This window comes from Cotesia glomerata, linkage group LG6 (genome assembly GCF_020080835.1).
Source record: "Cotesia glomerata isolate CgM1 linkage group LG6, MPM_Cglom_v2.3, whole genome shotgun sequence".
Lineage (NCBI taxonomy): Eukaryota > Metazoa > Arthropoda > Insecta > Hymenoptera > Braconidae > Cotesia > Cotesia glomerata.
In genome coordinates, this window is record NC_058163.1 from 6,081,063 (window position 1) to 6,094,846 (window position 13,784).

At 33.9% G+C, this 13,784-nt stretch overlaps 1 protein-coding gene across 1 annotated transcript; it reads left to right on the forward strand.

The window, feature by feature from the left end:
* The first annotated feature begins 2,415 nt into the window (after window positions 1-2,415).
* LOC123267275 lies at window positions 2,416-3,156 on the forward strand. Its single transcript, XM_044731827.1, has 2 exons — window positions 2,416-2,543; window positions 2,617-3,156. The coding sequence occupies exons 1-2, from the start codon at window positions 2,433-2,435 to the stop codon at window positions 3,154-3,156; spliced, it is 651 nt and encodes a 216-aa protein (XP_044587762.1). The 5' UTR covers window positions 2,416-2,432.
* The last annotated feature ends 10,628 nt before the right edge of the window (window positions 3,157-13,784 follow it).

Below are 13,784 nucleotides of genomic sequence, written 5' to 3' on the forward strand. Positions count from 1 at the left end.
TTAATTCCATATATCTTAAAATATTCTTAGCCACGATTTTATTATTAATAAAAATATAAATAATTTATCCCGCTTCCTGTAAAAAGATACTAGGGCTTCGTTTTTTTTTCTCAAACTCAGACGTAATGATCTCCGGCAGATAATCCCGTCTCTGGGTGCTACAAAAACTAGGTATTAGTCATCACTTCAAATAAATTTAAATAATTAAAAGTAAATGAGACGACAAAGGTGAGGAAGCGAGGCAAACAAAAAGTACCCGGATGAATTAATAACTCAGGATTACGGTGATCTAATTACAATATTCAAAAGTTATTAACTGTCCCTTGAATAAATACCGATAAAATAACAATTTCTGTTGTGTATCGAGATATGTATCGACTAAATATCAATCCTGGGATATTATGACTAGCACAACCCATTTTAATAGACAATTTTATTTAAAAAGTCAGACACTAATTTGCATGACAAAACGGTGAAAAAGTAGAAAAAAAAGTAAATAAAATAAAATAAATGAATAATCTATATAACCTTCTTAGTGACCCTGTTCTTATCGAGATCAAGTAATTCTTCCATATTTAAAAGATGCTTACGGGCAGTGACCTATTGTAGAAATCTATACACATATATAAATGTATATTTATATTTATATATATTTCTTTCCCTCTCTTACAGGTGTATAAGCCACAACAGCAGCCAGCAGCAGTAACTGATCGTATCGATCGAGCCATCGGATCATTGTATCGAGGACTCGCCCCAGCAAATTTCCATAAAGCGTCGCGTCGTAGCGTTATATATTACGCGGCCATGTAAATAATGGATTCGTCGAAAAAAAAAAGGTATATATAAGCAAGCGGTTGCATTCATCCCAGCTTCTGATCTTCACCTTCGTGACCCTTTACACTCTATTCTTTTTTATTTTCATGCTCAACCCGAAAATAACACACGAATATATAAATCATTTCCTCACGATGGATTTTTTTGTTATTTTTATTTCTACAAAATAATCTGATGTTAATTCATAAATTATCCAAGAGACAGTTTTAAGCTTAAGGATTACTGAAGCTAAATATTTCCTGGGGCATAATCAAATATGCAAGGGTCAATTTTACAATTAATTTTCCCGGTTTTCATCTGATTGATCGATTAAGATTTATGATATGTATTCATTTAAATTAATTGTTGGATTTGAATTATCTTTAAACACTATTTTTGAACCGGTATGCTTTTGCATGATTTCAAAACTTTTAAAGCAATCGATTTTAAGGCATAAGCGTGCGTTATTTGTTGAAAATGCGATATAATTTGAATATTTTGTAGAAAATCATTAAAGATATGACTTTTTAAAATCTTTTAATTTTTGGACTCGCTTTGATCTCTTAAATTTGCTCTAGTAGGCAATAGACAATTTACTGCACTAGTTGCACAATATAATAATTTATATTTCATTCTCAATTATTCAATTATCGTAAAATGATATGAGTAACATCTACAGTAGCGCTCAAAAGTATTTTGATAACATTATGCGTTAGTTTTTTTCAACAATATCAAAATACTTTATTGGTGCCACCATTTTCCTAATATTTTAAAAATTAAACTTTCTTTTGTTACAAACAAGGACCACTTTGACACTATTCTGTAGATTATTCAAAAGCTGTTAAAAAATAAATAAATGATTATTGTATTTTATATTGATTTTTAATTAAACCATCAAATATATTTGTCAAAATACTTTCGAGCGCTACTGTATACATAATAATTTTGTTTGTTGTACTAGCATTAGAATTTTTTGGTAAATTTTCAGTTGTGAGTATCAAAAAAGTTTAATATTGTACTGTCAAGTGATAAATCAATAATACATCACTTTATCAAAAATTATTAACGATTTTTCTCAAACAATTAAACACTATTAGTAGTTCTCTCGTCAAAATTAAAATTTTCGAGGATTTAGATCTCATCGTTCCAATATTTTAAATGATTATACAAAATATCTTCAAGTGAACTTCTATTTGTGAAGTAATTGCTTAACATATTGTATTGACATAATGTTTCGGCTTTTTACACTTTTGAATATATGAGAGTGCGGTGTTACTTGTATACATTTTAATTTCATAAAAATGATAATTAGCGCTCTTCGGGAAATAAACTAGCTGACCTAGTTGACGTGTCCCTTGTAAAAGGTACGAAACAAGTATAAACGATATTTTTTTCACTATAAGTTGCGGTTGTCATAGGCAACTAATTTAAAACAAAGTATTACGTTTGCAAGCATTAAATTCAGTTGACAACAACACTTCAAACTATTCAATTGCTTACTCGTAAGTTGGAAACACGTTGTATTTTCAGAGAAATAATAATAAATTCTGATAATTTCTTTTAACTTTTCTAGATTCTTATTAATTCATTTATTTGAATTAAACATCATCAATTAAACAATGCAATTTATAGAGATTATTTTATGCTGCTGTTGTGTATTTACTGGTCACTTTTCAAATGGAAGCAACATTCACACTTCAGATATCAAAACGCGCCTTATCAATCATACGGTGAGTTGATTATTTTTCTTAATTAATTTTAATTATTTGTTATCATTCTCAAAATCGTTTATTGTTTTAACAGATGGAATTGATTGATAAAGGTTTCACTAATACTTCGAACCCAGTGATAATAACTTCTAATTTAGTTAATGACCAAGTTGTAAGTCGAAATATCGATGATGGAAATCCGCTGATTATAGTGAATGGTAATTTCAAACGTGAGCAAATCAAAGAGTATTACCCTGTCTATCCTACTTCCGTCATAAAATTTGAATCTATTGAAAATCTGATACCGCTCATTTTTGAGTTCATTCACTCAACAATTTGGAGTTTAAAGTCACCGATTTTCATTCTTGACATTTCTGAAAAGTTTATCGCTACGAAACCTTATTCAGTTCTTAAAATTCTAGCAAACTTTGATATCTTGGTATCATATTACTTGGGGTATGATAACGTCAAAGATTCAACCACAGTTTACACTCTAAACCCTTACACACAATATGATCCGTTTCCTTGGAATGAAGTTGGATTTGCAAACATGAAGAGTAAAACCAAGACGACACTATACAGTTTACAGTACCCGAAAGGTAATTTACTCACTTTAATAATTGTTTTAACTTAAAAAAAAAAAAATTAAGAAAACGCTTGACCCTAAAAGCCATCCCGGTAACTTCCCGCTAATTCCATACTTAATCGCTCAAAATTGCACTTATTACGTTTTTGAGCTCTTCGAGCTTAAAAATATAATTTTTGTGTCATTTCAAGCTCTCCGAGTTCAAAGAGATAGTTTCATAGAACACTATTTTTTGAATTTCCAAATCGCAATAACTTTTGAATGAATTAACCGATTTTCACGCAGTTGGCGGTATTGGGCGCAGTTTTTGAAGCTCCATAAAGAATTTTGAAGTTTACATTGATAGGATAAAGAATTTCGGAGTAATTTCAACAAAACACTTTTTTCGGTTTTCTTTCGACAACGATAACTCACGAACGGATCAATCGATTTTGACCCTACTGGTGGCGATCTACATGGTTTTTTGAGGTTAAAAGTTTATTAGTTTTTGGAATTTATCAGTAAAGCCGTTTAATAATTATTCCAAAAAAAACACATTTAAAAAACTTTTTTATAGTTTTTTCAAGTTCTCTCAAAATCTACCGGCCCGAATCAGTTCAAAATCATAGGAAATCTAAGTTTGATGGAACTCTTTAAAACGCCACGAGTTCAGTTCGAATCGGTCAAGCCGTCCAAAAGTTATGAGCAGTTTACATACGGCCACACACACACACACACACACACACACACGCATTGGTTAAACCAATAACTTCCAAACTTTTGAAAATTTTCAATTTTCTTAGCGGGAAGTTAATAAAAAACGGACGTATAATTATCCAATTACTCCTTGAGAATAAAGAATTTATTGAATCATATCTATCAGTTGTTAGATATTTATTAGTTGAATCATAGATTTAATTGATTTTCAGATGTAAATAAAAACTATCAAAATTTTTATTTTGATAAAACTCGGTACTTGGATGGTCATAAAATAAAAATAATAATACTTCTTGATTTATTGAATTCAACTCAACAGTATAACCAAAAACAAATTTCTGATTACATGAAAATTATCAAAGCGTTCGGAGAACTCACATTACGCTCATTACCTGATTATATGAATGAATGTTACAACGTCATTTTATATTTTCAAGAATTATAACAACGTGAAAATGGTAAAATCAGGTTTTAATTTCAATCTTCACAGCCATCAGTATGATGCGTCTAATGAATTGCATCAGTTAGCTGATACAAATTATGAATTGACGGATTTCGTAACGCACTACCAAGAATTTTCCTTTTCAATTTTAACGAAAAAGACTGATTATTTGACAGCAATCAAAGAAGTTACCATAAATCTCAATTTTATCTTTATCACAATCTTTGTGTTGTTATACTCATCCTATTGATCATTATAATAAATAATAAATTTTATGTGAGCCAAGGACTTATGGAAATTGTGAGCATGTCGCTGGGCATGGGGATAATGTCTCCAATAAACCGTCTCTCAATGAAGATCACTTATTTCTTTGGATTTTTATTCATTTTTGTAGTAATGCCCGAATTTCAAGGTCATAAATCCGTTTAAAAGTTATTCCAAAAAACCATATTTAAAAAAAAATTTTTTTTGTAGTTTTTTTGAGATTTCTCAAAATCTACCGGTTCGAATCAGTCCAAATTGTATTCAAAATCTAAGTTTGGTCAAGCCCTTTTGAATGGTATCAACCGCGATGAAATCGGTCGAGTCGTTCAAAAGTTATGAGAGGTTTACGTACGGCCACACACACACACACACACACACACACACACACACACACACACACACACACACACACACACACACACACACATACTTGTAAGTGTTATACGGCGCCATAACGGCTGGCGTGCCGCAAGGCTCAATAATGGGGCCTGATCTATGGAACGCAGACTACGACGAGCTTCTTGAAATCCCGTTGCCAGAGCAAGTAGAGCTAACAGGCTTTGCAGACGACGTTGCAGCCACTATAGTGGCGGACAGCGTGGAAGAGGCCGAACTGCTAGTTCGGGAAACCATCGACACCGTCGAGACTTGGCTCGATAAGCATCACCTGAAACTCGCCAAACAGAAAACCGAGATGGTCGTTTTGACCCGTCAAAAATGGTTTCCAAAACCATTCGCTATGGACATGGGAGGAACAACGCTGACGTCAACAAGGGCCCTGCGGTATCTAGGGGTAATTATAGACGAGAAACTATCTTTCCGTGAACACCTCGACAGTGCATGCAAGAAAGCCAGCAAGACTGTGTCTAGCCTAGCGCGAATTATGACCAACACCATGGGACCAAGAACAGAAAAGAGAAGAGTTCTTCTAGAAGCAGTCCACTCGGTACTGCTTTATGGAGCGGAGATATGGGCAGACATATTAAAGCAGAAGACCTACCGGCGAAAGATCGCAGCAGTACAGCGGCGAGGCGCTCTCAGGGTTGCCTGCGCCTACCGCACAGTTTCCGAAGCGGCTGTATTGGTCATTGCAGGAGCCGCGCCCATCGACCTATTAGCGTTCGAAAGAGCAAAACTCTATGACGCTAAAGACAGTGATGATAACATGAAGGACGCAAGAACGAGGATAAAGGCGGAAACGCAGCAAGAGTGGCAGGACCGATGGACATCGGGAGAGACGGGCAGATGGACGGCGCGCCTGATCCCAAACATCAACGTCTGGCTCTCTCGGAAGCACGGGGATACGGACTTTTTCCTGACCCAGCTATTGACGGGACATGGGCAGTTCAATGCCTATCTTTTCAAGATGGGTTTGCACAGCACACCAACGTGCAAATACTGCCCGGATAAAATCGACGACTCCAAACACACATTCTTCGAGTGTGCTCGATGGAAGGACTACAGAAGAAACACTGAAGAGATCATAGGCACCAGGCTCTCCCCCTCAAGCCTGGTGACCTATATGATCAAACAAGAGGAAAACTGGTCAGCTGTTGCAGTTTATGCACAGCACCTCCTGAAAGACAAAATCGCAGAAAGGGACCAGTAGCCAGGAGTAGGCGTCGTGAGACGCAGCACGACTGGATTGAAGTAATGCTAACGCGGTTCCAATCCAGTCCTCCCCGTACCATCTAGGGAGAGGGGAAGAGGAATGTTTTTTAGTGGGTAAAATCTCCACACTACCGACTATCGATATCTGCCGGAAGATGGGCGGCAGAGTTAACGATACCGGTGTCTTTTGAAGATCTTTTTCGTACCTCTTTATAAAAAAAAAAAAAAAAAAGTGTTATACGGAGAAGATACATACACACACACACACACACACACACACACACACACACACACACACACACACACACACACACACACACACCTGCGCAGAATGGTAGCAAACTACTTTACAGACAGAGTCCTCAAATATGACACGAAAAACGGTCCAAGGGAGTACGAAATAACCGGAGGAGTGCCACAGGGCTCGGTTTTAGGTCCTTTGCTGTGGAACATCATGCATGATGGTCTCCTGAGAGTTGCATTACCATCAGAGGTGAAACTTGTTGCATATGCCGATGATGTAGCGGTTGTGATTGTCGCGAAACACTTGGAAGAGATCAATCTGGCTTTCGATATCACATTTAGCCGGATTAACCTATGGATGGAGATGATGAAGTTGGAGTTAGCCAAGCACAAAACTGAAGCTGTGCTCATCACCAGCAGAAAGATCATAGAAAACATCAAGCTGAATGTCGGCGAGCAGGAGATCGCATCGCAACCATTTATCCGATATCTGGGGGTGACGCTGGATGCCCGACTGAACTTTAAGCAACAGGTCGAACACGTAAGTGCTAAAGCATCAGCGGTGGTAACTAGTCTATCAAGACTGATGCCGAATGTTGGAGGCCCGAAGCAGAGCAGGAGACTATTGCTGTCGTCAGTAGTCACATCAGTGCTCATATATGGAATATCCGTTTGGGCAGACACGCTGGAGACCCAAGAATCATGGAGGAAAGCCGGACCGGTCTACCGATTAAGTGCACTGAGACTTGCAAGCGCCTTCCGCACAATATCCGAGGAGGCAGTGTGCGTCATTTCTGGAACTCTGCCTCTTAGAGTCCTAGCTGAGGAAAGACGGAACCTATACCACCGAAAGAGGTCATCTACACTGAGCGCTGAAGAACTGAGAATTGAAGAGCGACAACATAGTATAGTAAGATGGCAACAACTATGGGATGCTGCGGAGAAGGGAAGATGGACTCATCGACTAATACCAAGGATTGACGTTTGGCTTAACCGGAATCTCGGCGAGGCCAACTACTATCTGACCTAGATGTTGTCAGGACACGACTGTTTCCGGGAGTACCTTCATCGCTTTAAGCACGATAATTCCCCAGAGTGTCCGTCTTGCCCAAGAGTTGCTGAAAATGCGGAGCACGTTTTCTTTGAGTGCCCTCGTTTTAACCCACAGCGTGATGAGTTAGAGAAGATCCTGAACAAGAAAATCACACCAGAGTCAATAATAGAAGAAATGCTGTCATCCGAAGCTGCCTGGAACGCCACAAGCACGTTTACCACCGAAGTGCTTACAGAGCTGCGTTCCATTGAAAGAAAAAGGGCAAATGACAGAAACTAGAAGGAAGGAAAAATAACACCTTAGCCACCAGAAGGAATAGCAGTAGCTAGATCCTCCCCTCACGAAGTAATGCCTGACGGCGGTTTCCATGAGGGATTAGAGGAAAGAAGAAAAGGGGTTTAGGGTTTAGTGGGTAGGGGCGTTAGCGTCGAGTTTTAGTATGACGCTGCGTCAAGTCGCCACATATCCAGGCCGAACAGCTATGCCTGGAATCCGTAAAAGGGATTCCCCCCCCCCTAAGTTAAAAAAAAAAAAAAAAAACACACACACACACACATACATACATACATACATACATACGGACATCATTGCAGAAATATTCGGGGAAGTTTCCTAGGACCTCAAAACGTCAACATCCGTTGAAAACTCGATTTTCGAAAAACGGGGTGAAACTAATAACTTCCCAACTTTTGAAAATTTTCAATTTTCAAGCGGGAAGTTAAAAATTAATTACTAAATGATTCGAAAAATATTTTTTTGAACTTAATTTTACAGAACTTTAAACTATTTTTTTTTCTCATAATCACAAGAAGTATCTTCAAAACCTAGAATATTTTATCTCGTAAAATTACAGTAGCAATTAAATAAATATCAAACGAATAAAAATATACTTATTTCTATTAATATTTAGACGTTTACATAATACATAATTATCATACATCAAATCTCGAATATTAAATCCTCATAATTTAAAATAAATAATAAAATTTCCAAGCTTATAAAAATGATAATATATTTAAATAAAAATTCCATTTGAATATAGATATATGTTTTATTTTTTTACATTGAATTTTATTCGAAATTAATTGAATGATATTTATTGAATATCTTACACATATCATTATTATCATTATCATTATTTTTTTTATTGTGATTATTACTATTTGCCTAGAAAACCTATACACCGAATAGTATTCAATCTGTATATAGAGGTTATAAAGAAGTTAGATTTGAAAATAAATAAAATTTATACACGTACAAAGTGAGACACGATTCCGGTGGTCTAACAATATTTTATACAGGGCCATCACCAAAACTATTCGAATAATGCACGCTATCTTAAATAATCGGCAATTTATGCTTTTACATGGATTATCCCACCGCGTTTTTACGACTGGTAGTTACTTAATCACACCTCTTCTTCTTTCCAAGCTCTACGTTTTAATGTATAATATATATAATAAGGTCGCGTCGTTTTTACACATGTATTTTTAATTTTAACAATTTTGTTAAAAAAAATTTTTTTTCTCTTTATAATTTTATTTTATTTTAACATTAAAATTTTTTATAGTAAAAAAAAACATATTTTTTTCAAAATAAAAAAAAATTTTTTTTAGCTGGACCTTTTATTTAATTTGAAAATTTGTACAATTTTTATTTTAAATAATTACATAAGAATTAAAGCGCAGTTCAAAAATTTCTTAGTTTTTTTTTAACAAAAAACAAAAATTAATTTTTAGATTAAAAATAAACACACCAGTAAGAAGACTGGAGTATAACTGAATACATATAATAGATGAAAAAAAGAATTAGAAAAGCACGCGAGTAAAGTTTTGTATCCGGAGATACTGGTTGCCGCACCTGTAATCCTCTCAAACGCTTTGCAAGTGCGTGGGCGCGCTGATGATGATCCCATCGAATCGCACACACGGATGCTGTACCTACACTGTCTCATATGTAAATTGTACATACGACATGCCGAATAGTTTATATTTATTTTCGGTTGTATCTCTTTCGAATCATAAAAAATAAATGATCAGGTTGATTTTACAGGTATTGCTTTATTTTTCCTGTATATGTACATTCACGTTTTTTATGGCGCTATAACACTCCGAAAATTGAAATAAATTGAATTTTTTATTATTAACTGTATACATTTACGATTTTTCTTCAATTAAGATCTGTTTTTCGTCGATGATAACTTGCGTAATTTTTCAATATTCGAAATAAAAATTTTATAAGAGCAAAGTTTTTATTTTTTAGCAAGATTTTATAACAAAAAAAAATTCTTTTAATTAAATAAAGGATGAAAACAAAATTTTTACAATTAATTTTAGTTCAAATTGCGTGCCAAATGCCAAAAGACCGTATAATTTTTAACTTCTCGCTAAGAAAACTAAAAATTTTCTAAATTTGGGATTGTATGGGTTTTACCCCGTTTTTCAAAAATAGAGTTTTCATTAGATTTATATTTACTTATATATACTCAGCTTAAAAAAATTTTTAACGATTAGTTAATAATTTCTTACTTATAATAAGGTGTTTTTTATTCTATATATACATATTATGGATTTTAACTACAATTTTATGCTACAAAAAAGAAGGAAATTTATAAAAAAATATGAAAATTTTAGTACGCGAAAAAATTTTTAATACATATGCTTTTTTAATCATTGGACTGTCAAAAATGATGAAAATTTAAACTTACTACTATCGAAAATGTTAACTTTTACAAAATTTTTTTTTCATAGACTTTCTCCGGACAATTTTGAAGACTGTTATTCGAAACTATGAAAAACTCTGATTTTTTTTTATACGCCCTTTTGGATTTAGATCGATAATTTTCTAAAGCCAGAAGGGCGTATATTTTAGGGGGATGGGGGGTGGGGTTAGTGTTTTAAAGGCGAAAAAAAGCATATTTTTGTGATTTTTTTGCGTTGATATGAGTGATATAATTTTATTAAATTTAATTATATATTATTATACAACTATTGAAGTATGTTAGAAAAAATTTTCAATGAAAAATATTGATACGTAAGCCGGTAGCGTTGAATCTCCAGAGGTGCCTTGAAAAAAAAAAAGGATTTTGCGGTGAACATTGTAACTCGTTACCGGATCATCTGAAACAAAAAAATTGATATGCGTTTTGAAGGGGATTAACTTCTCGAGGTAATCAGGAAGAGTTTTTTTTTCATTTTTGTCTATTTTTTAATAACAAATTAACCGTGATTTTTTAAGCTAAAATCACGTTTTCCACTTTCAAGTACTGTAAAAAATAGACAAAAATGAAAAGAAAGAAAAACTCTTCTTGATTACCTTTAGAAATTCATCCCCTTCAAAACGTATATCAATTTTATTGTTTCAGATGATCCGGTAACGAGTTACAATGTTCACCGCAAAACCCCTTTTTTTTCAAGACGCCTCTGGAGATTCAACGTCACGGGCTTATGTATTAATATTTTTCATATAACCTGCATTGAAAATGTGAGTTTCAATGCCTGTTGAGCCAACCGAAACTAGACAATTTCAGACCAATGCGACTGTGCCGGGCAGGTATCAATTATTTCTTCCCGGCAGACAGAAAATGACGATTTTCTGTCCGCGAGGTGAAGTTGCAGCTTTATTTTCAATCCTATCAATTGTTTGTTTATTTTATACCTTTATAATTGTCATTCTAACCGTTAACTGTACTGACATATTATAATTCTGTTACTAAGCATAAATAAGAATGATAAAAGAAAACTTGTCAATTTACGAATAATGTTTGGTAAAAAATAAACTATTACTTTCTATTTTATTATAAGTTTCATAATAAAATGGTATTTTCGCTGTTCGTCTGAAACTATCTAGTTCTGGTTGGCTCCAGACATTGGAACTAGCATTTTTAATGCAACTTATATGAAAAATATAATGTGTGACGCGGGATGAAACACGATTTCAGACCGAGTGATGCCAGCCCTCGCTTCGCTCGGGCAGGCAACTTCACTCTGGTCTGAAATGGTTTTGTTTCATCCCTAGTCACACAATATACTATTTTATTGAAAATTTTTTCTGACATACTTCAATAGTAATATGTAATTAAATTTAATAATATTAAGATAAAAGACCCCATTAGTGGCACCTTTAACCCCCATTAGTGGCACTTTTTCTTTCAATGATAAATGTTCTACTTGGAATAAAAATTGAAAATTTTTTTGATCTAAAGGTCTTAAAGATTAGAAATAATATATTCATTATTGTAATTAATAATTTCATTAATTGAATAAGTACCAAAATTAAAGAAAGTGTCATTAATGGGGTCCCCGCCACTAATGGGGTCTTTTACCCTATATCACTCCTATTACCGCAAAAAAATCACAAAAATATGCTTCTTTTTCGCTTTAAAAAATCTACCCCCCCCCCCTCTTTAAGAAAAGTTTGGAAAATCTAAAAGTGCACAAAGACAAATAAGAAAAGTTCGTTTGGCTTTATACGGTTGTATCGTAGTGAATTTTAATAAAAATTCACTTTAAAAAAAAAATACGTAAACTAGGCCACTGATATGAAATACGGACTAAGTTCATCGAATTCTTAAACTAATAAAAAAGGTCCGGTCTTGAAATATCAATTTGTTCGGGAGTAATCGTTGGTACATCCAAAATGGGGTGACATCCGAACGTCTACGTAAAATTTTATTCAAAACTATTTTTTTTTCAAAATAGCAACGTTAAATGATTTTAGAAAGTAAGAGATGGTTTAATTTAAGTGTTTTTTCGGTGTAAGTAAATACAAAGAATCGTTTTTCCTATAACTTTGTTTTTTTTAACTCAAAAATTGTTAACAAAAATCAGTACAGAAAATTATATAGACATAGAAAATAAGTAACATAATTTTTTCAAAGTAAATATTATCGTCCATAGTTATCATAAATAAATTTTTTATCTCAGGAATGTGGACAAGATAGGATCATAATTACAAATTACATTATTATTTCTGCCGAAATAATAATGTAATTTGTTATTATGATCCTATCTTGTCCACATTCCTGAGATAAAAAATTTATTTATCATTTTTTCAATTTAAAATATGACAAGTGCTGTATCACAACGATTAATTAGTACCCTTTTATTAACTGCGGCGACTTGCGACATTCTTCGGTACCTGCCATTATGTAATTTTCTTTACAATTACATTTGTTATAGAGTGAACATTCTGCGCCTAATACGTCACTACAGTCATCATCGCTTATGCAAAATTTACCTAATTTCACCGAAAAAAAAAAAAAAAATTATTTTTATAGAAATATTATCAAACTGCCAGAGGAAAAGAAATGCATTAATATAAAGCAAATATTAATGGTCTTACTTAGCTAAGATGCAATGAGTGATATTCAAAGCCGTATAGTCAGGTTTGCATTTACATCTGTTTTTGAAACAAACAGAATTATCTACTGCGCATGGCTCATCGCTCCAGCAAAATTCATTTAACAATGGCGTACACTTCGAATTATTAATAAGACGGTGGTTGTCTTTACAAACGCACTTTTTACCGACCGAGCAGCCAACATGCATGATGTCGTTACAGTCGAGATCTCTTTTACATCTTCTTCCAATCGAAGCTAAGACACAATAGCATTATTAATTATATTTAGTGTAAAAGATGATGTACTTTTCCCCACGATTTTACTAATTTAAAGAAACATCTCTCAAAATTCAACGAGCATTTGCCTTATATTTTCTAATCTTCGATATCAATACCTGTCTTTACTGAGAAAAAAATTAGGAAAATGGTTAACCCTGAAGGCCATCCCTGCAACTTCCCACCAATTCTATACCTAAACGCTTGAAATTGCACTTATGACGTTTTTGAGCTCTTCGAGCTCATAACTACAATTTGTGTGTTAGTTTGAGCTCTCCGAGCTCAAAAAAATAGCTTTTGTATGCTTTTGAGCTCTCCGAGCTCAAAAGTTTGATACAAGTTTGATAAAACATTCTATTTTAAATTTTCAAACCGCAATTGCTTTTGAATGAAAGAAGCGATTTTACGCGGTTGGTGGCATTCAACGCAGTTTTTTAAGCCTCATGAAGAATCTTTAATTTAATCAATCTAGAAATTTCGGAGTAATTCCGAAAAAACACTTTCTTCGGTTTTCTTTCGTCAACGATAACTCACGAACGAATCAACTGATTTTGACCAGGCTGGCGGCGATCGACGTGGTTTTTTGATGTTAAGAGCTGATTATGTTATAATAAAATTGTTTTCTATTGTTTCAAGACCAAAATAAGACTTTTTTTGTCACAATCATTTAGCTGGTTTTGATCGCATCAAGGTCAAAAACAGACCAAAACGTTCCATAATTTTTAGTCGGTTTTTCATAAAAATAGTGAC

What these genes read in the sequence shown, in the direction of transcription:
- LOC123267275 (XM_044731827.1), top strand. Translation starts at nt 2,433, where the DNA reads ATGCAATTTATAGAGATTATTTTATGCTGCTGTTGTGTATTTACTGGT. An exon ending in CGCGCCTTATCAATCATACG is followed by an intron (nt 2,544 to 2,616) that starts GTGAGTTGATTA and finishes TTGTTTTAACAG; the next exon opens with ATGGAATTGATTGATAAAGG.